Source organism: Oncorhynchus nerka, linkage group LG3, assembly GCF_034236695.1.
Source record: "Oncorhynchus nerka isolate Pitt River linkage group LG3, Oner_Uvic_2.0, whole genome shotgun sequence".
NCBI classification, from domain to species: domain Eukaryota; kingdom Metazoa; phylum Chordata; class Actinopteri; order Salmoniformes; family Salmonidae; genus Oncorhynchus; species Oncorhynchus nerka.
Window position 1 is genome coordinate 40,769,897 of NC_088398.1, and position 27,602 is coordinate 40,797,498.

Genomic DNA, 27,602 nt, shown 5'->3' on the forward strand with positions numbered 1-27,602 from the left:
ACCTTCCGGTTACTAGTCCAACGCTCTAACCACTAGGCTACCCTGCCGCCCCAACCTTTGTGAGGACGAAGAGCATGCAATGAGCTTGCCTGAGACGGTTAATTACAGTTTGTGCAGACATTTTTCGGTTGAAATAACACATATGGAATCATGTGGTAACCAAAAAGTGTGAAACAGATCAAAATATATTTTATATTTGAGATTCTTCAAACAGCCACCCTTTGCCTTAATGATAGCTTGCAAACTCTTGGCATTATCTCAACCAGCTATATGAGGTAGTCACCTGGAATGCATTTCAATTAACAGGTGTGCCTCCTTAAAAGTTCATTTGTGGAATTATTTTCCTTAATGTGGTTGGAGCCAATCAGTTGTGTTGTGACAAGGTGTGGGGGGTATACATAAGATGGTCTTTCACTAAATAGGACTAAGTCCATATTATGGCAAGAACAGCTCAAATAAGCAAAGAGAAATGATAGTACAGCATTACTTTAAGACATGAAGATCAGTCAATACGGAACATTTCAAGAACTTTGAATGTTTCTTCAAGTGCAGTCGCAAAAACCTTCAAATGCTATAATGAAACTGGATCTCATGAGGACCGCCACAGGAATGGAAGACCCAGAGTTACCTCTGCTGCAGAGGATAAGTTTATTAGTTAGCAGCCTCAGAAATTGCAGCCCAAATAAATGCTTCACAGAGTTCAAGTAACAGACACATCTCAACATCAGCTGTTCAGAGGAGACTGCATGAATCAGGCCTTCGTGGTTGAATTGCTGCAAAGAAACCAATACCAAAGAACACCAGAAGAGACTTGCTTGGGCCAAGAAACACAAGCAATGGACATTAGACTGGTGGACATCTCTCCAAATTAGATTTTTTTGGTTCCAACCGCCGTGTCTTTGTTTAGATGTAGAGTGGGTGAATGTATAATCTCCAAATGTGAGGTTCCCACCGTGAAGAATTGGGGTGGTGGTGCTTTGCTGGTGACACTGTTGGTGATTTATTTAGAATTCAAGGCACACTTAACCAGCATGGTTACCACAGCATTCTGCAGCGATATGCCATCCCATCTGGTTTGCGCTTAGTGGGACGATCATTTGAAATTTCAACAAGACAATGGCCCAACACACATCCCCAGGAAATGTAAGGCCTAGTTGACCAAGAAGGAGAGGGATGGCGTGCTGCATCAGATGACCTGGCCTCCACAATTAACCCAACCTCAACCCAATTGAGATGGCTTGGGATGAGTATAGCAGCAGACTGAAGGAAAAGCAGCCAACAAGTGCTCAGCATATGTGGGAACTCCTTGAAGACTGTTGGAAAAGCATTCCAGATGAATCTGGTTGAGAGAATGCCAAGAGTGTGCAAAGCTGTCATTAAGGCAAAGGGTGGTTTCTTTGAAGAATCTAAAATATATTTAGATTTGTTTAAAACTTTTTGGGGTTACTACATGATTCCATGTGTTATCTCATAGGTTTGATGCCTTCACTATTATTCTACAATGTAGAAAAAAGTAAAAATAAAGAAAAACCCTTGAATGACTCGATGTGTCCAAACTTTTGAGTGGTACTGTATGTCCATTTGCAAGATAATCTATGCATTTGAGTGTGTGTGTGTGTGCCTGTACTTTCTATTTGCACGGTTTGGGTGCGTGAGCATGTGTGAGAGAGGGGCTAAACTCTCGCCTCGGGTTATTACCAGGTTCTGAGGTAATGTTGACGGACAATTGGGAGCAGTGAGGGTCTGAAAGGTCAGACAGGAGAGAGGGAACAAGAGGGTGGGAGAGAGAGAAAGTCTGCAGTATGGTGAGGAGGAGGAGTGATGGGTGAAGGGTTAGAGGGAGGTGGGAACCTACGGAGGGAACAGAGAGAGACAGAACAGTTGTTGAGATGAGACAAGTGAGGGAGAAGGAATGACGGGAGCAAGTTAGAAATGTTAGAGGGAGGCAGCCAGACAAGTTAAGAGTACAGTTTCAGCTTCCCCTTGCACTTTGGTGCTTGTCCTCAAATTGTCACTAGTTGTTGTTAGCGCGCATATAGGAATGAATGCAACACATTAGCCATAGCTTCATTAGCCCTAGCAGCCATACATTGCTTGACAAGGAGTTATTAAACCATCCACACATATAAGCGCCTAGGGATGTGATGAATCTAACATTTTTCTTAACATTTAAAACATTATTTTTGTAATTGTCTAAATGATAAGAAAAAAAAATCATAAAATTACGTGAATTGACAATTCAGATATGGTCCTGGGTATGACCACTAGGGGACAATGCAGTTTAATCTACCACAATCCTGGAGACCTACCAGAAGGCGCTCGCTCATCTTACTGCGTCTCCCACCCCCTCAGCAACGAAGGTAGTTTTGCTCTGTGCCTCTATGCTATCAGTACATGGGACTTCATGTCCCACTTCTCATTGATGTGATGGCTTATTGAAGTGATGCATGACATTGTGTTCATAGATGTCTAACAATCCGTCAACGCCACGTATGGTGTTTGAGAGCTCGCGCTCTGTACCTGCAGAGTAACCGTTACTTGTTATTTCTCCATCCGGCCGGTCACCGTTTTGGACATGGCATCTTGTGGTCTGGTTCTAGATATGCCATTAAGGCAATGAAGCCAACAGTCTCTACCATTGACAATGGCTGCATCTCAACTGCCATCACTTGTGTAACTTGCGTTGTCAAATCAAATCATATTTCATTGGTCACATACACATGGTGATTCTCTCCCTCCGTCCCTTATCGCACTGCTGCCAGCAACAGGTTGGGTCTCACGCGGTGCCTCCCGTTCAGCGTTGCACTTGCACTGCCACTACAGTTCAATTCCACCTCGCAAAATGTGCATTTCAACACCACCTCATTTAACTTCGAAGTATTGCCATACAGGACTTCAATGCTGTTGCTTCCCTCTATCACTCTGCCATTTTCCCAACTGTTAACCACGATGACGTGAGGAGTGATTTATATCCGTGGCAAATCATTTGAAAAGGTGCATATCTCCTCCTACTAACGTTACAGCATTGTTGCGTCAGGTATTTATTTAATTCGATTTTGTTTTCCTTTATGATGATCGGGACCTGTTAGTGCTAGTTTTGTGATAAAATTAAAATCACAGTGCAGTTATGAGACAGGAAAAAAAAAAGTTATTAGTTTAAGGATTTTTTTCCGAGCACAAATCCATTGGAAATGAGGCATACTGTAGGTAGCAGCATTGACTTAAGGGCCGTCCAACCCTCCTCAGTCCCAGACACTGCATCCTCCCTGGCTGAACACACATAAGCATCGTTCTGCTACAGTGGCTTCCCCATCCATCACTCGCCGAGACAGCCATTTAGTCAAATGTTAAATCGAGGCTAATTACACACTGTTCACTCGGAGACGCCGCGACCCAGCTCGTTTCTTATCATGACAAGAGTGCCGTTTTGCATTGTGGGGGCCCCAGCAACTAAATTACGACCTACCAGAATAAGGCAGTCATCGACTTGGTGTCGTCTTAATCAAGCACTTTGGCGTTAGTTTTTCAGTGATGAATGCGACGATGTCTCTTTTCTGACTGTTGTTGTTGGAAGCCGTTTGATGTTGTCTGCCGAGGCTAGAGCAGACTTTTTCTGCAGCAGCCAATTTGTTAATGCTTTTGTGGGGTGGCTGTATCGAGGTAGTTGCTGTCATTAGTGATTTCCAGTCGGAAAATTATACACTTTCCTGAATGCCTTTTAATTCTAATCTGCTGTCAATGGGCGCAGAGTGCCTTGGAAATCTGCAACCCTGTTAATCTAGCATGTAAGCACTTTGGATATAAAGTATGTTTGCTTAGTTCAATTCTAATTTCTTAATAGCATTGGATTTCTCTGACAGCTCATGGCGAGTCGCTCTTGGAATGTGTGAGGTGTTGTAAGAGAACTCCTAGAGAAAAGGCTGAACAGTTTCTGGTCTAACAGAACTGACTGAAAAAGCCCCTCTTCCTCCTAAGCAATGGATCCACTGAGTGAAGACAGGGCATATCTCACTCAGTCTCCAAAAGCTTAATTCTAGACATTCTGCTTGCTTCGCACAAAACCTTGGGTCCCGTTTTCCATATTACAAATATGGCCCATTGGAGAAACATTGCCTTATGAGTGTCCTCCTCGCCACAATGTATTGTGGGGGCGATACATTGAAGCTTCTTCTGTTGGAAAACATGCTGTTGCATATAGTATCCTTAGACTCAATGCAAAGTAGCCATGTGCGTCGCATTGGATCGTACCGTTCACACTTCTGGTACAGAGTCAATGATATTGGAGCACAGCAATCAGCCAGAAATATGAGACAAGGGTACTGTGGATGTTTTCAATACAGCAACTTTACTTGTGTTTGGGAAATGTGAACGAACCTCCCAGGAGAGCGCAAACACCCGTCTGTTGCCTGAACTACAATGCTGTAAACCTCTGACAGAGCTAGCATTAGCCACTAACTGACAGGCTAGCTGGTCTGACAGACAAAGGCTGGGAACAGCCCAGCCCGTGCCATCAGTTTGTGTTAGTCTCGCTGGCGATTAGCGGCGACACTTAACACAACGAGCTAACACACTCTGGGGACTCATCAGGGCTTCCGCTTGCTGAGGGAATTACTGCTGCTGTAGCTCGGACAGGTTGGCGGAATAACATGACCTAAACTTAAACGATTAAGTTATTCTTCTCCCAGGTTCGTGCAAAGTGGCGCCGTCATTTCCACGGCGACAGCGAGCGGAGACTGACGGCCCGGCAACGCTGACAGACAAAAGCCTGTCGTACGTTTTTGGGGTGTGAGAGAGTCACGCGGCTAAAAACGCAACTTCAGCTGCGGGCGGATTTATACGGATGAAGGGGCTTGGGATTGACGGTTCGCGGTGGGGGAGCTGGGGAGTAGGGGGATTTATCAAAGCAAATGGCTGACACATCACCAATGCCGCCACAGAGGGAGCACCTCAATAATTACTACTTCCCCTGTTGGGCTAATCCCCAGAGCACTGGAGCAAAACAGGAGGGAGAAGCTTAAGAGTTTCAGAGGAGCCCGTCAGATCATTTACAGAGACAGTCTCTCCCTCGCTCGCTCACAGAGAGGTCCGTCTCGTTCACAGAGAGGTCTCGGAACCAGATCTCATACACTTAATAGAAACAAGCACTGTAAAACACTAAAGATGCTTCAAAACTAACCTGTCACAGAACTCACACTAAGACATTCAGAGACGCAAACCTCGTGCACTGCCAAAATCAGCAGTACCAGTGTCACACTGACATATGGGTTCAATTTCTACACCCCGAACAGTACTGAATATTTACATCATACTCCCTCACACAGACAAGACGATGGTAGATTCAATTTTCACCATCTTACCAAGTGACACGTATCATTTAAATGAACAGGTTGCGTATTTCAACGACATTACCTCCCTATATTGAATCATTGTACTATAAGTAACCACTTCTAGACCAAGATAAACTACCACAGAATCTTTCAAAGCAGAACAAAACAGCCGGTGCGAGAAACACACACATACAAGCAAACAACTTGCATCACACACACCACGGGTAGGCAAGTAGGAGGGAGTACCTTTACGCTCGCAGCGTTTCTTGCGCCTCCTCTTGAACTTCCGGCGGATGAGGCAGTAGTAGGAGCCCAGGCTCTGGGGCCCGGTGCTGAACAGGGCCATGCTGTCCGCCACCGGCTAACACACTGCTCTGCTGTCCCGGAGACACTCACTACTGGCACTCAAGACCCTAGCTAGCGCTTACTCTTAACACACACAGCCATGTGGTGGAACACTCACAACTCTCCCTCTCTTGGACTCCTTTTCTCTCTTGGTTTCTGTCTCCCTCTACCTAGTTGGAGGGGGAGCATATAGTGTGTGTGTGTGTGTCAAGGGAAGTGGCATACCCTCAAAGGAGAGGCTGTTCCTCAGATAACTGTAGAACGTCACATGGATTTGGTTCTATATTTCTCTCTCTCTCTCTCTCTCGGTCTTTCATTATCCACTTCTCCCTCTCCTCCAGCACAGAAGGCAGCTTGCTCCCACCAGCTCAGTGCTTCTATAGTATCTCACTGAAACGTCACACTGGCCCTCAGCCTATCACAGACTGCCTCTGGCTCATCGCCTGGCCTCCACCTGTTCACACACACAATCAGACAAAACACACTAACACATACAGCCACATACAGTGCCTTGCAAAAGTATTCAGACCCCTTTGGATTTCTTCACCTCTTATTGTGTTAACAAAGTGGGATTAAAATCAATTTTTATGTCACCAATCTGAAGATTGTGTCATTTGTTATTTCAAATGAAATAACTAAAATAGTCATTGCATAAGTATTCAGCTCCCTGCGTCAATACATGTCAGAAACACCTTTGGCATCAAATACAGCTGTGTCATCTTAGGTACGTCTATAAGAGCTTTGTACACCTGGATTGTGCATTATTTGTCCATTATTCTTTTCAAAATGATTCAAGTCATATCATAGATTTTCAAGCCGATTTAAGTCAAAACTGTAACGTGGCCAATCAGGAATGTTTACGGTCTTCTTGGTAAGCAACTCCAGTGAAGATTTGGCCTTGTGTTGTAGGTGATTGTCCTGCTGAAAGGTACATTCTTCTCCCAGTCTCTGGTGTAAAGCAGACAGAAGCAGGTTTTCCTCTAGGATTTAGCCTGTGCTTCGCTCCATCCCATTTATTTTTATCCTTTAAAAATTCCTCAATATTTGCCAATGGCAAGCATACCCATACCATGATGCAGCCACCACCATGCTTGCAAAAAGTGTATTCCTTTGCTGTGTTTTTTTCTTCCCAGTATTACTTTAGTACCTTGTTTCCATACAAGATGCATGTTTTGGAATATTTTCATTCTGTATATTTGTACTCTCCTTTTCACTCTGTCATTTAGGTCATTATTGTGTAGTCACTACAATGTTGTTGATCCATCATCCTCAGTTTTCTCCAATCCCAAAAAGGCTACAGAGTTCAAAGGTTATCACCACCAATGGCCTCTTGGTCTGGGAGGTTTAATAAACAATCCACAGCATAAATGTTAACTTGACCATGTTTAAAGAGACATTCGATGTCTGATTTGTTGTTATTGTTACTCATCTACCGGTCACTCCCCTTCTTTATGAGGCTTTCCAAAAGCTCCCTGGTCTTTGTAGTTGCATCTGTGCTTGCAATACTTGAATCTTCGTAAAACAGATGTTATATGTATGGGGGACAGAGGAAGGGTTAGTTATTAAAAAACCATGTCAACACCTATTATTTCACACAGAGGGAGTCCATGTAACTTATGTGATTTGTTTAAGCCACATTTTACTCCTGAACTAATTTAGGCTTGCCTAAACAAAGGGGCTGAATACTTATGCAGTGACTATATTTTAGTTAACTTTTTTCTTCGATTTTGACAGAAGATTTTGTGTAGACTGCAGAGTTTCAGCATCACTCCGTTACCGTGGAATTACCAAACTTCAAGTGCTTTCATCCCTCAATACACAAACGCATACACTACAACAGTCCAGCTAAAGGTACTGCAATGTCCTGCAATGTTTAACATGAGGTGAAATCTCACTTCCCAGAAGGAGTACACCATTCACTAATAGGTTCAGGCATGGGAACAAAAGAGCTGAAGAATTCAGTGTGAACATCACAATACCACAGCACAGTACTCTACCTCCCTCTAGTGTGCATATTCCGTCATTACTCTGTCATTCCAGTGACAGCAAAGGCAATGTCAATGATGCAGAAACCACCATAACACTGCACAGCAAACACACAAACAGGCTTTACCATACGAAACCATTTGCACATAAATATGATTTTAGCCATCTGTGTCAGCCATACTAACGGATATGAAACCGAAAGACAACAACAGTGCCTTTACCTTGGTGAACACTGCCCCTCTGTGGAGTGGAATAGAACAGCACTTCATATGAACCACAGTGCAGCACAGGACACCAAAGGCTTTATGGTGCAGTATAGAACAGGGCATTCTTATTTTTAAAAATGTTTTAATTTACCTCGTGGTATCCAATTGGTAGTTACAGTTTTGTCTCATCGCTGCAACTCCCGTATGGACTCGGGAGAGGTGAATGTTGAGAGCTGTGCGTCCTCCGAAATACAACCCAACCAAGCCGCACTGCTTCTTGACACAATGCCCACTTAACCCGGAAGCCAGCCGCACCAATGTGTCGGAGGAAACACTATATACCTGGCGACCGTGTCAGCGTTCACTGCGCCCGGGCCGCCACAGGAGTCGCTAGTGCACGATGGGACAAGGACATCCCTGCCGGCCAAACCCTCCCCTTACTCAGATGATGCTGGGCCAATTGTGCGCCGCCCCATGGGTCTCCCGGTCGCGGCCGGCTGCGACAGAGCCTGGACTCGAACCCAGAATCTCTAAGAAGGACTACTGATTTTCTGTCATAGTTATGAGTATTACTAACCGTGTGACATGCCAGTGAGGGAAGGTGTCATAGTGGAGAATATATATATATATATATATATATATATATATATGAGTGAGAGAGTGTGAGGGAGAGAGAGAGAGAGAGAGAGAGAGAGAAAGAATGAGAGAGAGGAGAGAGAGAAAGAATGAGAGAGAGGAGAGAGAGAAAGACGATTAGTTACACACCTGTTTTCCCTTTGTTGTCCGTTGTGTAGTATTGGCGCACTCTGTGGCTCTTCTTCAGTGGCCTGGAAGAGAAAGGAGAGGACTGGTCAGCTGACCGCTATAGTAGCTGTCATCACAAACAGGAACAACACACACAGGAAGAACAAAAAAAGGAGGGGAAGAGTTACTAGGATAATGGTAGAATGAAGGTGCTCATTGGTAATGGGTAATTGGTGTTCGTATAATTAAAATCTTTATATATACACTGCTCAAAAAAATAAAGGGAACACTAAAATAACACATCCTAGATATGAATGAATGAAATATTCTTATTAAATACTTTTTTCTTTACATAGTTGAATGTGCTGACAACAAAATCACACAAAAAGTATCAATGGAAATCAAATGTATCAACCCATGGAGGTCTGGATTTGGAACCACACTCAAAATTCAAGTGGAAAACCACACTACAGGCTGATCCAACTTTGATGTAATGTCCTTAAAACAAGTCAAAATTAGGCTCAGTAGTGTCTGTGGGCTCCACGTGCCTGTATGACCTCCCTACAATGCCTGGGCATGCTCCTCATGAGGTGGCGGATGGTCTCCTGAGGGATCTCCTCCCAGACCTGGACTAAAACATCCGCCAACTCCTGGACAGTCTGTGGTGCAACGTGGCGTTGGTGGATGGAGCGAGACGATGTCCCAGATGTGCTCAATTGGATTCAGGTCTGGGGACCGGCGGGCCAGTCCATAGCATCAATGCCTTCCTCTTGCAGGAACTGCTGACACACTCCATCCACATGAGGTCTAGCATTGTCTTGCATTAGGAAGAACCCAGGGTCAACCGTACCAGCATATGGTCTCACAAGGGGTCTGAGGATCTCATCTCGGTACCTAATGGCAGTCAGACTACCTCTGGCGAGCACATGGAGGGCTGTGCTGCCCCCCAAAGAAATGCCACCCCACACCATGACTGACCCACCGCCAAACCGGTCATGCCGGAGGATGTTGCAGGCAGCAGAACCTTCTCCACAGTGTCTCCAGACTCTGGCACGTCTGTCACATGTGCTCAGTGTGAACCTGCTTTCATCTGTGAAGAGCACAGGGCACCAGTGGCGAATTTGCTGATCTCGGTGTAAGCACAACCCCCACCTGTGGACGTCGGGCCCTCATACCACCCTCATGGAGTCTGTTTCTGACCGTTTGAGCAGACACATGCACATTTGTGGCCTGCTGGAGGTCATTTTGCAGGGCTCTGGCAGTGCTCCTCCTGCTCCATCTTGCACAAAGGCAGAGGTAGCGGTCCTGCTGCTGGGTTGTTGCCCTCCTACGGCCTCCTCCACGTCTCCTGATGTACTGGCCTGTCTCCTGGTAGCACCTCCATGCTCTGAACACTACGCTGACAGACACAGCAAACCTTCTTGCCACAGCTCGCATTGATGTTTCATCCTGGATGAGCTGCACTACCTGAGCCACTTGTGTGGGTTTGTAGACTCCGTCTCATACTATCACTAGAGTGAAAGCACCGCCAGCATTCAAAAGTGACCAAAACATCAGTCAGGAAGCATAGGAACTGAGAAGTGGTCTGTGGTCACCACCTGCAGAACCACTCCTTTATTGGGGGTGTCTTGCTAAGTGCCTATAATTTCCACCTGTTGTCTATTCCATTTGCACAACAACATGTGAAATGTATTGTCAATCAGTGTTGCTTCTTAAGTGGACAGTTTTATTTTACAGAAGTGTGATTGACTTGGAGTTACATTGTGTTGTTTAAGTGTTCCCTTTGTTTTTTTGAGCAGTGTATTTAACATTTAATTATGGAGTTGTCACACATACAGCTAACAAATGGAAATGTCTGCTCTACTCAAAATTACAACCAATGAATTGCAGGACTACCGTAAAAATGGAAAGTGAGGAAAGTGAAAGGGGGAGAAAGTAAGGAAATTGTCTGTCGGCACTGCATTATAGACCAACATTTATTAAAGAAAATTGTGAAAAATAAAAAAGTTTCATTTAAGGACCAAAAATGGACAGCTGTGGAATATAGATTGCAAAACAGTTTTACGAAGATTAACGATGTACCGATTCCATGGCACATGACTAATGAACTGATACACAAAACAAAGCTGGATTCAAAACAGTTGTTCAACTTAAATTATACCAAATTCTTGCAACCAATAGAATGATACATATACTGTATAGTGCATTCTGAAAATATTCAGACATCCTGACTTTTGACACATTTTGTTACTTTACAGCCTTATTCTAAAATTGATTAAATTACCCCCCCCCCCCCCCCAATCTACCCTACACTATTGCATAATGACAAAGCAAAAACAGGTTCAGAATTGTCAGCAAATTTATGAAATATACATTTACGTAAGTATTCAGACCCTTGACTGGCAGCGATTACAGCCTTGAGTCTACTTGGGTATGAAGCTGTAGGCTTGGCACACCTGTATTTGGGGAGTTTCTTCCATTCTTCTCTGCAGATCCTCTCAAGCCCTGTCAGTTTGGATGGGGAGTGTTGCTGCACAGCTATTTTCAGGTCGCTCCAGAGATGTTCAATCGGGGCTCTGGCTGGGCCACTCAAGGACTTTCAGAGACTTGACCCGAAGCCACAGCCACTCCCGCGTTGCCTTGGCTGTGTGCTTAGGGTCGTTGTCCTGTTGGAAGGTGAACCTTCGCACCCCAGTCGGAGGTCCTGAGTGCTCTTGGGCAGGTTTTCATCAAGGATCTCTCTGTACTTTTTCTTTCTCTCAATCCTGACTAATCTCCATGTCCTTGAAAAATAATCCCCCCCGCATGATGCTGCCACCACCATGCTTCACCGTAGGGATGGTGCCAGGTTTCCTCCAGACATGATGCTGCCACCACCATGCTTCACCGTAGGGATGGTGCCAGGTTTCCTCCAGACATGATGCTGCCACCACCATGCTTCACCGTAGGGATTGGTGCCAGGTTTCCTCCAGACGTGATGCTTGGCATTCAGGCCAAAGAGTTCAATCTTGGTTCAGAGACCAGGGAAGACCAGAAAACCTTGCCTCTCATGGTCAGAGTCCTTTAGGTGCCTTTTAGCAAACTCCAAGTGGGCTGTCATGTGCCTTTTACTGAATTGGCTTCTGTCTGGCCACTCTACCATAAAGGCCTGATTGGTGGAGTGCTGCAGAGATGGTTGTCCTTCTGGAAGGCTCTCCCATCTCAACAGAGGAACTCTGGAGCTCAGTCAGAGTGACCATCAGGTTTTTGGTAACCTCTTTATGGCAAATAAAAATCTAAACTGGATGGTTTTCAGAGATCCATGGGAGGGGTTGAGTGGAGCTGAAGGTTGGGACTAAAAACAAACAAAAGATAACTATTTAAAAAATATACTGTGTCCATAAAATGTATATACAGTTGAAGTCGGAAGTTTACACACACTTAGTTTGGAGTCATTTAAAACTCGTTTTTCAACCACTCCACAAATTTCTTGTTAACAATCTATAGTTTTGGCAAGTCGGTTAGGACATCTACCTTGTGCATGACACACGTAATTTTTCTAGCAATTGTTTACAGACAGATTATTTCACTTATAATTCACTGTATCACAATTCCAGTGGGTCAGAAGTTTACATACACTAAGTTAACTGTGCCTTTAAACAGCTTGGAAAATGATGTCCGGCTTTAGAAGCTTTTGATGGGCTAATTGACATCATTTGAGTCTATTGGAGGTGTACCTGTGGATGTATTTCAAAGCCTACCTTCAAACTCAGTGCGTCTTTGCTTGACATCATGGGAAAGTAAAAATAAATCAGCCAAGACCTCAGTAAATAAATTGTAGACTTCCACAAGTCTGGTTCATCCTTGGAGCAATTTCCAAAACGCCCGAAGGTACCACGTTCATCTGTACAAACAATAGTATGCAAGTATAAGCAAGTATAAACACCATGGGACCTAGCATCCGTCATACCACTCAGTAAGGAGACGCGTTCTGTCTCCTAGAGATGAACGTACTTTGGTGGGAAAAGTGCAAATCAATCCCAGAACAAGAGCAAAGGACCATGTGAAGATGCTGGAGGAAACAGGTACAAAAGTATCTATATCCACAGTAAAACGAGTCCTATATCGACATAACCTGAAATGCCGCTCAGCAAGGAAGAAACCACTGCTCCAAACCGCCATAAAAAGCCAGACTACGGTTTGCAACTGCACATGGGGACAAAGATCGTTCTTTTTGGAGAAATGTCCTTTGGTCTGATGAAACACAAATAGAATAGTTTGGCCATAATGACCATCGTTATGTTTGGAGTAAAAAGAGGGAGGCTTGCAAGCAGAAAAACACCATCCCAACCGTGATGCACGGGGGGTGGCAGCATCATGTTGTGGGGGTGCTTTGCTGCAGGAGGGACTGGTGCACTTCACAAAATGGCATCACGAGGAAAAGAAAATGATGGACAGAAGCATGTGAGAAATCACTTTAGCCCCAAAGGAAAAGCAGGCTGAAAACAACAGCAGTTAAAATCTGCAGTAAAAGCCCACAGGCGTAATGTTATACTAGGTACAGCCAAAGCCATAAAGCTTTAAACCCTCCAGCTGCGACAGAGTGGGGAAAAGAGAGAATACCATAGTGAGGAAATGTAGAGGCGGAGAGTAAAGGGGAGGGAGAAGGGGTGAAAGCCAGGGAGATCGAGAGATGAATGAAAAAGAGTGATAAACAGAGGAACAGCAGTAAGTAGGGACGGCCAGTCCATCCCTTTAACCTGAGGAGTCCTTTGGGGACGCCACAGCAGTCTCCATCAATGCCCACTTCTAATTCCCATGGCTGCCCAGGGTACTGTGGCTCAAACCAACAGGCATGTGTTTAGACAGCTCTTCTCTAAGAAGACAAGCATGTGCCTGACAGGCCAGAGAGAAAAATGGAGATGGAGAGAGTGCCAAAACGCACACTAGCCCACAGCATTTCCACCACACTACTGACAGTATATAGGCCAAGCACAACCACAGCTGGCCAAGTCTGACCGCGGCCGGTTTGGGGCGCCACCCCTGTGATCGCTGTGAACGCTGACCACGAAGGAGAAGGAATTGGTCGTGGTTGAGAAACAGTAGGGCGTCTCAGACTTAGGATAAGGCATGAACTTCACACGGCTCTACAGCGGCTCCTGAAGAATTATTAAAAAATACAGCTTTTTTCCCCCATTTTTTTTTTTTACAGGCCAACACCAGTCAAAGGCCAAACAACTGTCATAACAATGTCTTAAACTCATATCTGTTTACAGACAGTTAATGAAAAAACATGGTTGAAATAAAAATGGCCATTGTGGTAGTGGTGGCAATTCCTAAAGAATTTCTCGAAACCTAGTTATGCAGATGTGTCTGGACCAAATTAACGGCCACAAATATGATCCAAACAAGACTGCACATTCAAAGTAAACTTAGTTATAGTACAAATATTGTATGCATGTAGTCACATGGTTCAGTTAACAAGTGTTATTGTTAGGGGGGAAAAACTCAAATGGAACTTTTAGCCATGCTATGGTGCACAGTCAAGTCCAGCCAAAGGGAGTTTGTGGAAGGCGTGCTCAACAAAAATACATGGGCGAGGGAAAGGATTGAAATCAGGACACTCACAGTAAACTGTAAATAACACAGCCAGCCTTAGAATCAGAAGTAAGAGCTGAGAATACATCAAGCCTAATATTACTAAACACCAGTAGGTGGTAGCATTGTTCTTCATTCGAGCGACGTGTGAGAGTCTGGGTCAGCATCATTAGCGTCATCATTTTGGACAGGTCACTGAGGCTAGGGACCGGGGAAGGCCCCACTGCTGTGCCACATGGCTCAGGCAAGGGAACTCACCCACTGTGGGGGCAGGGGAATGAGAGACGTGGAGGTGGTGTGTACATTATGATTGGGCAAGACCCAAATCAGCGATGCAAAATCACACTACCGCCCGCAGAGAATGAGTGACATGGAGAGAGATGGAGAGAGAGAGAGAGGAGGGGGGCTAGAGACCAAACTTTGAGAAAATATGCTATTGTGCTATTGACTACATGCTAATCTGTGTTTGAGAGGGAGAAAGAAGATGGAGATGCGAGAGACAGAAACAGTCAGACAGAACCTTGAAACAGATGAGGATAGGGAGACATCTCAATTGCATACTCCTCGAGTCCTCTCTTCTTCGTAAAACCTATTGGCAGAAAAGGTCAGAGGGGAGGGACCTCTTGCTTTCTCATCTAATAAGCATGAGAAGGAGACGAGGAGAGAGGACGTGAGGAGTATGCAATTGAGGTCTGCCCAGAGAGAGAGAGATCAAGAGAGAAAGAGACTGCTGAACTGGGTTGGCAGGGCAGTTTAACCGAGTCAGTCCCATCTTGGCAGACAGTTAGGCCACAGGCGCCACATCAGACATGCTTGAGGGGGGTCCTGACAAGCCCTCTCGAAAAATGGGGAATAATAACAAACAGGGAGAACTTGAAGCACGCACTACTTTGCAATTGTATATACACAGTGGCAAGAAAAACTGTGTGAACCCTTTGGAATTACCTGGACTTCTGCATAAAGTGGTCCAACAAAATGTATCTGACAAACACAGTCTGCTCAAACTCAAACTAATAACACACAAACAATTACACGTTTTCAGGTCTTTATTGAACACACTGTGTAAACATTCAGTGTAGGGTGGGAAAAGTAAGTGAACCCTTGGATTTAATAGTTGTTTGACCTTCCTTTGGCAGCAATAAACTCAACCCGAACGTTTTCTGTAGCTGTGGATCAGACCTACACAATTATCTGGAGGAATTTTGGACCATTCATCCTTACAAAACTGTTTCAGTTCAGCAATATTCTTAGGATGCCTGGTGTGAACCGCGTCCGAGGTCATGCCACAGCATTTTAAAATCGGGGTGAGGTTAGGACTCTGACTGGGCCACTCCACAACGCATATTTTATTTTGTTGAAATCATTCTGTTGATTTACTTGTGTGTTTTGGGTCGTTGTCCTGTTGCATCACCCCATCTTCTGTTGAGCTTCAATTGCGGACAGATAGCCTTACATTCTCCTGCAAAATGTCTTGATAAACTTGGGAATTCATTTTTATGTCTGATAGCAAGCTGTCCAGGCCCTGAGGCAGCCCCAAACCATGATGCTCCCTCCACCATACTTTACAGTTGGGATGAGATTTGATTTTGGTGTGCTGTGCCTTTTTTACCTCCACACAGAGTTGTGTGTTCCGTCCAGACAACTCAACTTTAGTTTAATCTGAATATTTTGCCAGAAGCGCTGTGGAACATCCAGGTGCTCTTTTGAATTCTTTGGACATACAGCAATGTTTTTGGTGGACAGCAGTGGCTTTTTCTATGGTGTCCTCCCATGAACACTATTCTTGTTCAGTGTTTTACGTATCGTAGACTCGTCAACAGAGATGTTAGCATGTTCCAGAGATTTCTTTAAGTCTTTAGCTGACACTCTAGGATTCTTCTTAACCTCATTGAGCATTCTGCACTGTGCTCTTGCAGTCATCTTTGCAGGATGGCCACTCCTAGGGAGAGTAGCAATAGTGCTGAACTTTCTCCATTTATAGACCATTTGTCTTACCGTGGACTGATGAACATCAAGTATCAAGAGTTACTTTTGTAACCCATTCCAGCTTTATGCAAGTCAATAATTCTTAACCTTAGGTATTCTGATAACTATTTTGTTCCGAGGCATGGTTCACATCAGGCAATGCTTCTTGTGAACACCAAACTCAAACGTGAGTGTTTTTTTTATAGGGCAGGGCAGCTCTAACCAACATCTCCAATCTCATAGATAGGACTCCAGGTTAGCAGACTCCTGATTCCAGTTAGCTTTTGGAAAAGTCATTAGCCTAGGGGTTCACATACTTTTTCCCAACCTACAATGTGAGTGTTTAAATGATGTATTCAATATAGACAAGAAAAATACAATAATGTGTGTTATTAGTTTAAGCAGACTGTTTGTCTATTGTTGTGACTAAGATGCAGATCAGATAAAATTGACACATTTATGCAGATATCCAGGTAATTCCAAAGGGTTCACAATACAGTGCCTTCGGAAAGCATTCAGACCTTTGACTGTTTCCACAATGTTACATTACAGCCTTATTCTAAAATGGATTCAATTGTTATTTTTCCTAAATCAATCGACACACAATACCCCATAATGACATCACAATACCCCATAATGACATCACAATACCCCATAATGACATCACAATACCACATAATGACATCACAATACCCCATAATGACATCACAATACCCCATAACGACAAAGCAAAAACAGGTTCAGAAATGTTTGCAAATGTACAGTATTATTCTACCTTTATTTCAACAAGGAAGACAGACTGAGACCAAGGTCTCTTTTACAGCTGGGCCCTGCGTATACATGTTTACACATACAGCTGAGGTACATTGATTAAGAAACTACAAAAGACAAACAAAACCATCACAGATAACACAACAACAACAAAAGATAGAAATATATATACACAACAACAGATTTAATTTAAACATAGCAGAATAACCTAACAGCACAAGAACTTGCACTACCCGAAACAGTTACAAGCAATAAAAAAATTAAAATGCTCCAATAAATATTTAAAATGGGCCAAGGGGGACAAGAGTCTCAAGTTTAAGTTTAGTTTGTAGGCTATTCCATAGGCAAGGAGCGTAACAGGAAAAGGCAGCCATACCCAACTCTGTGGAAATCGCATGGGCCTCAAGTGTAATCCATGCTTGAGACCTGGTTTTAGGAATTCTAATTCTAATATTGATGAGTGATGGTAAATAAGAAGGTAGCTTATTCAGAAGTGATTTATAGTCAAAAGTTTGAACACACCGATTCATTCAAGGGTTTTTCTTCATTTGTGACCTAATTCAGGAAACTAGGCGTATGTCGCAAGTCACGACTTCACAGGAGAGCCTTTTGAACGTAAAAAAATATTTATCCAAATGTTTGTTTTTGTTGCAGAAATGCCTTCTCGAACATGTGAACTTTCATGTGCCATGATATCAAATGTGTATGTCATCTGTAAATATGAATACAATTGTTAAATTACGAGCCTAGTTGGTTTATCCACAGACAAAGCCAGCAACCTTCCCGCTAGTCATGATTGGCTGAGATAATGAGGGGGCTGGACATGCCGAGAGATGAATTTGGATTGGTCTGTGGTGTTGCATCTTGGGTCTATAAAATGAGATGCTCGTTATGCGTAAATAATCCTTTCTACTGCAGTTATTTTCTAAAGATATTATGTTAGCCATGGAGAAATGCAAATATGTTGCTACTGCTCTCAATAATGCCCAGTCAAAACTGTTCGCTGCTCTGGCCCCCCAATGGTGGAACAAACTCCCTCACGACGCCAGGACAGCGGAGTCAATCACCACCTTAACATTCTTTCAGGAATACCTAGGATAGGATAAAGTAATCCTTCTCACCCCCTTAAAAGATTTAGATGCACTATTGTAAAGTGGCTGTTCCACTGGATGTCTTAAGGTGAACGCACCAATTTGTAAGTCGCTCTGGATAAGAGCGTCTGCTAAATGACTTAAATGTAAATGTAAATAACATTCCTGCCCTGAATTTATCAGGCGCTATTGATAAAGGTCAGTGGGAAAAAGTTGTGGAGGACTACTTTCTGGACGACGGTCAGAATCCAGCCACCCTAGTCATAGACTGTTCTCTCTGCTACCGCACGGCAGGCTCTCTGAATATAGATTCCCTTGTTCATGCGTGGTTTGGATGGACCAGTCATCAGCACTATCTGCAGTGCCTCTATTCACATGACCCTCTCCTAACACACACGCCATATGCTGCTGATATTTTTTTTTGTCCTGCTGCTCAGCCATTGACAGGGCTGCAGCAGTGGAGCTTCATTGAGAGCTTCAAGTGCCTTGGTGTCCACATCACCAAAAAAAACTAGCATAGGCCAAGCACACCAAAACAGTCATTAAGTAGGCACAACAAAACCTATTCCCCCTCAGGAGACTGAAAAGATTTGGCATGGGTCCTCAGATCCTTAAGGTTCTACAGCTGCACCATTGAGAGCATTGGCTGCAACACTGCCTGGTATGGCAACTGCTCGACCTCGACCTCGAACATCTAGTCAAATGGCTACCCAGACGAGTTGCATTGCCCCTCCACACCACTGCCACTCTGTGATCTATGAATAGTCACTTTAATAACTATACCTACATGCACATACTACCTCAACGAACCAGTGCACCCGCACATTGACTCTGTATATCAGCACCCGTATATATATATTTTTTTTTATTACTGCTGCTTTAATTACTTGTTACTTTTTATCTGTCTTTTGTATTTTTTTTTTTAAACTGCACTGTTGGTTAGAGGCTTGTAAGTAAGAATTTCACTAAGGTCTAGCTGTTGTATTCGGTGCATGTGACGAATACAATTAAAATTTGATTTGATGCATAACTACCTCGTCTATCACTGATATTGTTCTTGTACATACTGTATATATCTTATATTGACACTATTTCTGATATTGCTACTCTGCAAGTAACCATTTGGCTGTACCGTTTACACCTTCTGTAGAGACCATCCACTTAGCAAGACTTAACATGCTTTTGTGACATACCATGACAATATCATGTGACTGTATCAAGTGTCCACCACTTAAATATGGCACATGCCATCTGTTTATGTGAACCTCACATGGCCTTATGTATGAAATACTGTGATAAGTGCCTGTTTACCAGCATATAAAGTATGCTAATGTACTGGTGTGAAGGCATTGAAGTAAATAAAAATTAGAGTACTACTTAAGTAGTTTTTGTGGCATCTGTACTTTACTATTTATATTTTTGGCAACTTACTTCACTACATTAGTAATGTACTTTTTACTCCATACATTTTCCTTGACAGCAAAATTGTCCAATTCTAACACTAAACAATAGAACATTCCTGGTCATCCATACATACTGCCTACGATCTGGCAGTCTCACTAAACACATGCTTCATTTGTAAATGATGTCAGTGTTGGAGTGTGCCCCTGGCTGTCCATCAATAAAATTGTGCCGTCTAGTTAATATAAGGAAGTGAAATGGTTTATATTTGAACTTTTGATACCTAAAAACATTGTGCCCCTGGCTATCTGTCATTTTCTTTTAGAAGGAATTTGAAACTATTTATTATTTTACTCAAGTATGACCATTTTGTACTTTTTCCACCACTGGATGTGGCTGGGGGTTGTAGTATTTCTTTCACATCTATCTGGACACTGTTTACCCAGAATTGTTCCTTATTGTAGGCTACTACCACTTAGTCTTTAGCACATGACCTCATGTGAATCCTTTAAAGAGATGGGTGGGGCTGGGTTTAGACAAAGGAGAGCTCTCCAGTAGGTACCATTCAAAGGCCCTTTTCTCAAGTGAGTTTACAAATGTTTCAACTTTCAAAGGAGAAACACTTTCCCATTGCTCCTCAAAAATGTTGTGTATGATCTACCATTTTATAGCGCCGAGTAATTTTATCGAATGTAAAAAACAAATTCTAAATGTTGCTACAAAAGTCCGAATCCAGGTGGTTAGTCACATTGTAGAATAATAGTGAAGACATTAAAATTATGAAATAACACATGTAGGAACCAAAAAAAAGGGTTAAACAAATCAAAATATATTTTATATTCTTCAAAGTAGCCACCCTTTGCCTTGCCAGCTTTGCAATCTCTCAACCAGCTTCATGAGGTCGTCACCTGGAATGCATTTCAATTTTAACAGGTGTGCCTTTTTAAAAGTAAATTTGTGGAATTTCTTTCCTTAATGCATTTCAGCCAATCAGTTGTGTTGTGACAAGATGGGGTTGGTGTGTCCAAACTTTTGACTGGTAGTGTACATCTGCAAAAATGTTGGAAAAACTGTTTTTGCTTTGTCATTAAGAGTATTGTGTGTAGGTGTGTCCAAATATTTGACTGAAAAAAAACTGAAATATCACATTTACATAAGTATTCAGACCCTTTACTCAGTACTTTGTTTAAGCACCTTTGGCAGCGATTACAGCCTTGAGTCTTCTTGGGTATGATGCTTCAAGCTTGGCATATGTGTATTTGGGGAGTTTCTCCCATTCTTCTCTGCAGATCCTCTCAAGCTCTGTCAGGGTGGATGGGGAGTGTTGCTGCACAGCTATTTTCAGATCTCTCCAGAGATGTGCAGGCTTTGCTTTGGCCACTCAAGGACATTGAGACTTGTCCCGAAGCCACTCCTGCGTTGTCTTGGCTGTGTGTTTAGGGTCGTTGTCCTGTTGGAAGGTGAACCTTCGCCCCAATCCTAGGTCCTGAGCGCTCTGGAGCAGGTTTTCATCAAGTATCTCTGGTACCGCTTGTACTTTGCTCTGTTCATCTTTCCCTTGATCCTGACAGGTCTCCCAGTCCCTGCCGCAGAAAAACATCCCCACAGCATGATGCTGCCACCAACATGCTTCACCATAGGTATGGTGTCAAGTTACCTCCAGACCTAACGCTTGGCATTCAGGCCAATGAGTTCAATCTTTGTTTCATCAGACCAGAGAATCTTGTTTCTCATGGTCTTGAGTCCTTTCGGCAAACTCCAAGTGGGCTGTCATGTGCCTTTTACTGAGGAGTAGCTTCTGTCTGACCACTCTACCATAAAGGTCTGATGGATGGAATGTTGCAGAGATGGCTGTACTGAAAGGTTCTATCATCTCCACAGAGGAACTGTGGAGCTCTAGAGTGACCAAGGGCTTTCTCCCCCTAGCGCTCAGTTTGGCCAGGTGGCCAGCTCTGAGAAGAATCTTGGTGATTCCAAACTTCTTCCATTTAAGAATGATGGCGGCCACTGTGTTCTTGGGGACATTCAATACTGCAGAAATGTTTTGGTACCCTTCCCTAGATCTGTGCCGAGACACAACCCTGTCTCGGAGCTCTACGTACAATTCCTTCGACCTCATGGCTTGGTTTTTCCTCTGACATGCACTATCAACTGTGGGAACTTATATAGACAAGTGTGTTCCTTTCTAAATCATGTCCAATCAGTTGAATTTACCACAGGTGGACTCTAACCAAGTTGTAGACACATCAAGGAAGATCAATGGAAACAGGATGCACAGACACTCATTTTCGAGTCTCATAGCAAAGGGTTTAAATACTTATGCAAATAAGGTATTTCTGTTTGAGTGAATGGGAGAAACTCCCCAAATACAGGTGTGCCAAGCATGAAGCGTCAGACCCAAGAAGACTCGAGGCTGTAATCGCTGCCAAAGGTGCTTCAACAAAATGCTAAGTAAAGGTTCTGAATACTTATGTAAATGTGATTTCAGTTTTTTGAAAATGTAAAAAAATACATGTTTTTTTCGCTTTGTCATTATGGGGGATTGTGTGTAGGTTGAGAGGATACAATTATTAAATCTATTTTAGAATAAGGCCATAAGGTAACAAAATGTGGGAAAAGTCAAGTGGTGTGAATACTTTCCAAATGCACTGTATACATACACACACAAAAACCTTCAAATTAGTGGATTCAGCTGACAGGTGTGTAAAATCGAGCACACAACCATGCAATCTCCATAGACAAAAATTGGCAGTGACTTTCAACGTGGCACTGTCATAGGATGCCACTTTTGCAACAAATCAGTTCGTAAAAATGTCTGCCTTGCTAGAGCTGCCCCGGTCAACTGTAAATGCTGTTGTGAAATGGAAACATCGAGGAAGAATATTTCCTGCCTGTGTGTGTGTGTTTGTGTGTGTTAAGGCGTCCGCATGCATAGATTCAGTTTGCTCCTATCAGAACTCGGTTAGGCTCTCATTCTCCCTAATAAAGACCATCGATTGGAAAACAAGCCACCTTAGCCAGAAACACTTCCTCAAAATAGTCAGAATGAATCTAAGATAAATCAAGTAATCCGACACATTTTTGCCAAGGTCTTTTTTTAATATATATTTTTTTAACATCTAGCTAAGATGTTTGCTGTATTTCGAGTGAAAAAATGTGAATGAAAACTAGTTGTTCCTGGTTTAATGACAACAAACATGTTCCCATTCCTACTAGGGGTAGTACTGTTGACCAATCACCGACGACGGGGCGTAGACTGTCTATTGAACTTCAACTTGCCTCAAGAACGAATTGGTGCACGAAAAGCCAAAATTAAAAAAATAGCCAAAGACTAAAATGTCAGAAAACGGTCATAATAATTACACAGTATAAGCAAACTGTTTAGAATGGGAAGCATACAGTAAGCTTTAGGAAGTAATTCATCTTCGGTGGATTTATCTCCTGTTCTAAGGTATGCCTGCCCAGAAGGGGCAGCCTTGCCCTTATATTAAACACACTGACCTGGATTCCATGTGCCTCTGTCTAGAGCGCGCGGGTGTATGTGTACATATTCCTGTGTAAGTATTCCTTTGTACATATTTTTCCATCTCATGACTACAGAAATCCAGTCGGTGTTGACTCACTAATTTCCTTTGTAGCGTTAGATCCCCGTACTCACGGGCCAGTTAGCGCTCAGCGCTAGTGCTGCCCAATGCAGTGTGAAGGCAGACCTTTAAATATTTAACACTGCAGAGAGGTGAGGGGAAATAAGTACACTCATTTAGCTGTGGTGACGCAAAATCATTGCCGCCGTGCCCGAAATATATGGAACATGAAAAAGTATTTCTGCCGAGACGCACTTTATAGATGCTAGAACAGTCCACATTTACTTTTCCTCTGCAAACAAAATGAGTAATGAATAGAACAACCAGACACCCCACAGCAGAATGGTTGATCTATTTGTCCAGTCCGATGTTGTTGTGTGTTCTATGCAACAAATATTCATCTCAAAGTGCATTCAAGTTTCGAGTGCCAAATGGAGAGAAACATGCTTTCTTACAACCTGTCAACGCACAACAATTTATAATGCAATCGTGGGGCAAACAGCCATTTTAAACGGCCTTTGTAATTAAAAGGCTTTCCATTCCTATTCCTAAATATGCACGAACTGCACCTTTTCAAACCTGGAGTTTTCAGCTGCGCCACGTCTAAGCATGTTACTGCTCCGCAGTTCGCAGTGAACGCATAGGTGAGAGAGGGGCTGAACTTAACACGGGTCGATATTAAGGGAAAGTTGGGGTAAAACGTCACCCTACCTTAAAAATTTTTTGGGGGGGGAGTGACTTTAAAAAGAATGCGATGAGACGGATTACATGGTTTGTTGAGCAAGAGTAGTGGCAACCAGGGAAAGTGGGGGGGGGGGGTGTACAGGCAGGAGGCGTCTCTTCTTAGTCTTTCTACATAACAATTCTGATACTCCGGTACTCCGTGCAAACACACACATGTACACGCAAGTGCATATACGCACATACAAGCATGCAGGCGTATAGTATACACCTGTGAAGGAAAATGTGATGTTTGTGCTTTTCTAATAACCAATTCAACTGGGTTCATGCAAGTGACTGATTGATCGTGCCTGGGAAGAATCCTCACATCGGTATAAGGAATTTGTGCAGTACGCCCAGAACATTGCTCTGAGATCCGAAAGGGGCATCTCAGTTTCGTGGTCTCAGCTTGGAGAGAAGAAGCCTTGTGAGTTATTGGTCGGTCACATAATAATGTAAATCATGCAAATATAACTTGTCTGTGTAAGCAGTATATAAGAAACCTAACGGAACTGCACCTGCAGGGCTCCCGACCAACGTGTACTACTGTGCATTAAGTGTGTTGGAACCTCTCCAGATTGCTGATAATAAAGAATGATTCATTTAATATTGACTTCAGGTGTCCCTGGTGGTAATTTTCCACGACACACCTAATTTGAACTCCTTTAAAATCCTGGGGAAAAATGTCTGCAAATACACAGCAATAGCTTCAATCAGCATCTTAGAACTAAAGTCAGAAGACAGCAGTCCCAATTCCATGTCGACAATGAATGGAAGGATGTGGACTCCTATTTGTTCATCTGCCAGGGACCATTGCACAATCTATACATTGTACCAAATGTAGCTAAATAGCACATTTCCATCTGCCATTGGCTAGCATAACAGTTCTATTGTACTACCATATGTAAACTAAATGGGTGGGCACTGCAGAGTGATACCAATTATGTACGATATACACACTTAATTGAATATTCAAGGTTGTGCGTATGAATATGCATGTCTATGAATGATGGTAGCACATTCTCCTGTGGTCAGCGCTTTCTTCTGTTGATATGACTCATTGCTTTGTCCTTCCGCTCAGCCCGACCTCTAGGCAGGCAGGCCCATATGCGAGCCACCCTGGTGTTGTTCTACTTTGCTACCAGGGCCTTTGAGGCTTTGAGGCCGTTGTATCCACCGTTCCAGGGCAACACAACAGAACAATAGCCGCCTCGGTCTGCCCTCTGGCAGCCCACACGCACCACAACACACAAGCCTGGGGGGCTCTGGCAGACACACCAAGAGGGAAGGAGGCCCAAATACATCAGGCGCCTCTGGGGCTACATCCACTGGTGAAGAGGTGTCAGAAGGTCAAATCTGGACGAGCAAAGGAGGGAGGGAGTAGGTTGACGTGGCTTGTTCAATAGATCAGAGATAATAGCACTAGACCACCTTTGATATACAGGATTTGCATTCTGTAAAACCTCTTTAGCACAGAGGAGCCGAGTGCAGAGTAGGAGAAATAAAGTAGCCCATAGTAGAACTAAGTCAGCACTTCCTCACTTTAACAATGTTCTCACAAGCTTTGTAATATTCTCTTCCACGGGTGTCCTCATTAAGAGCTCTCCTGGTCTTGTCTTAATGAATGGGGCGCACAGAAAGAGATTGCCTATATGGAAGTGACACACAAACTTAGTCATTATACTCCTCTGTCTGCGGAGATTCGCTTTGCTGAACACACCCCGGGTCACCCAGGCGGTAACCACCTCTGGAGTGTCTGATTGAAAGTCAGGGGGGTAAACAAATTGCTAAACACTGAGTGAGAATTTAAGCTGTGCACCTGTGACACGGCCTAGTATCAATTAGCACCAGGGTTGGGGTCAATTCCATACCAATTCAGGCGATTAGGAAGAAAATGAGTTGGAATTGGAATTTCATTTTCCTTCTTGAATTGGAATTGACCCCAAACAATTATGATTAGCACCCGGCTGGAAATGTGTTTCTCCCCGAAACATCCTTATTATTTGCTTAGGCACACCTGCTGGGGTGGCGTCACCCTCTCCTCTGACAATGCTGGATATATTTGTGTCAGGCGTCAGGGGAGATGCCAGGCCAAGGAGGCGCGGTGGGTAGCTGGGCATTACAGCTGCAGGGCCCACCCCCTACCCTCCATAAACACACACACACACACACACACCCTTGGAGCCACCAGCTTGCCACCAGCCAGAGCAGGCACCGGGTACAGCCACCTGATTAGAGTGATGAGGGCTGTCTGTTTACTGTGTGTGTGTACGATAGTATTGCGCGGGTTGATTCATAACCCTCAGTTCTCACCAATGTTCCCTCAAAGTTTTATGCCAATGAGCAAATTTCAGATCTGCTGAGCGCAAACTTCTGTGTAACTTCCAGCATGCGTTTACTGGGGTACACTAAAGCTGGGTTAGTGTTACACAACTTGATTGTAGTCCACCTGTGGTAAATTCAATTGATTTGACACAGAGAGATCCTTGATGAAAACCTCCTCTTAGAGTGCTCAGGACCTCAGACTGGGGGCGAAAGTTCACTTTCCAACAGGACAAAGACCCTAAGCACATAGCCAAGACAAAGCAGGAGTGGCTTCTGGACAAGTCTCTGAATGTCCTTGAGTAGCCAAGCCAGAGACATCTCTGGAGAAACCTGAAAATAGCTATGCAGTGACGCTCCCAATCCAACCGGACAGAGCTTGAGAGGATCTGCAGAGAAGAATAGGAGAAACTCCCCAAATACAGGTGTGACATCTTGTAGCGTCATACCCAAGAAGACTCAAGGCTGTAATCGCTGCCAAAGATACTTCAAAAAAGTACTGATTAAAAATAAAATAAAAAGTACTGGTCTGAATAGTTATGTAAATGTGAAATTTCAGTTTATTATTTTTAATAAATTATTCAAAAACTTCAGACCCTGTTTTTGCTTTGTCATTATGGGGTATTGTGTGTAGATTGATGAGGGGAAAAAACAACTTCATTTTAGAATAAGGTTGTGACCTAACAAAGTGTGGAAAAAGTCAAGGGGTGTGAATACTTTCCGATGGCACTGTATCTTCAGTATAGGCAACATTTAGTTGTTTTTTTCTTGAATTACCTTTATCTGACAGTGCCTAAGCTTTAGGGCCTAGCTGTACACTCACCAAATACACGCCAATCGCCAAATACTTTTGGGAACTCGGGTAGAAAAATGTAACGTTGATCCACTAAGGCTAAAATGACAATATCAGTTAAAGACAAGCTGAGACATGGAGAGTTGAAAATAAAGAGAGAGGAAGGAAGGAAAAGTAACGTTTGGGAAAGATTTGGTGAAGTGGTAAAAGAGGATGATAGCAGTGCCGACTATATTACGTGTGATGATTGTGAGGCGCAATACAAATTTGACACTGTACAGCGCAGGACTACGGGGAAAAGGGGGGCTGCAGTGGAGAGGGTCAAGAGCTTCAAGTTCCTCGGTGTGCCACATCACTGAGGACTTAACATGGTCCTCCCACCACCACAGTTGTGAAGATGGCACGGCATCAACCTCTTCTCCCGCGGGGGGCTGAAACGATTTGGAATGGCCCCTTTCACAGCTGCACCATCGAGAGCATCCTGACTGGTTCCATCACCGTCTTGGATGGCAACTGCACCGCCCTCAACCAGGAGGTCCAACAGAGGGTGGTGCGGACAGCCCAGCGAATCACTGGGTGCGAGCTCCCAGCCATCCAAGGCCCAAAATATTTATTGACGACTCCAGACACATGGACTTTCCTCAATGCTCAGGCGGTACATCAAGGCTCAGACCAGACTCGTAAACGGCTTCTATCCCCAGGCCATAAACATTAAAATGGCTACCAACTACTGCTCTCCCACAGACTATCCACACTGACTATGCCTATCC

The 27,602-nt window shown here is 43.6% G+C and overlaps 1 protein-coding gene across 4 annotated transcripts in view; it reads right to left on the minus strand.

The window, feature by feature from the left end:
• Window positions 1-27,602, minus strand: part of LOC115107867 (double-stranded RNA-specific editase 1-like) — a 200,672-nt gene that overhangs the window by 62,002 nt on the left and 111,068 nt on the right. For 3 of the 4 annotated variants that reach the window (XM_029631599.2, XM_029631580.2, XM_065011767.1), the window contains one exon: window positions 8,630-8,691. Coding sequence is in view for 1 of the 4 variants with exons in the window: in XM_065011769.1 (XP_064867841.1) it covers window positions 5,574-5,673 (100 nt within the window). In the remaining 3 variants the exon portion in view is untranslated. Of the gene's footprint in view, window positions 1-5,573; window positions 5,819-8,629; window positions 8,692-27,602 lie in introns of those variants that run through there. The other variant, XM_065011769.1, reaches the window with a different exon arrangement.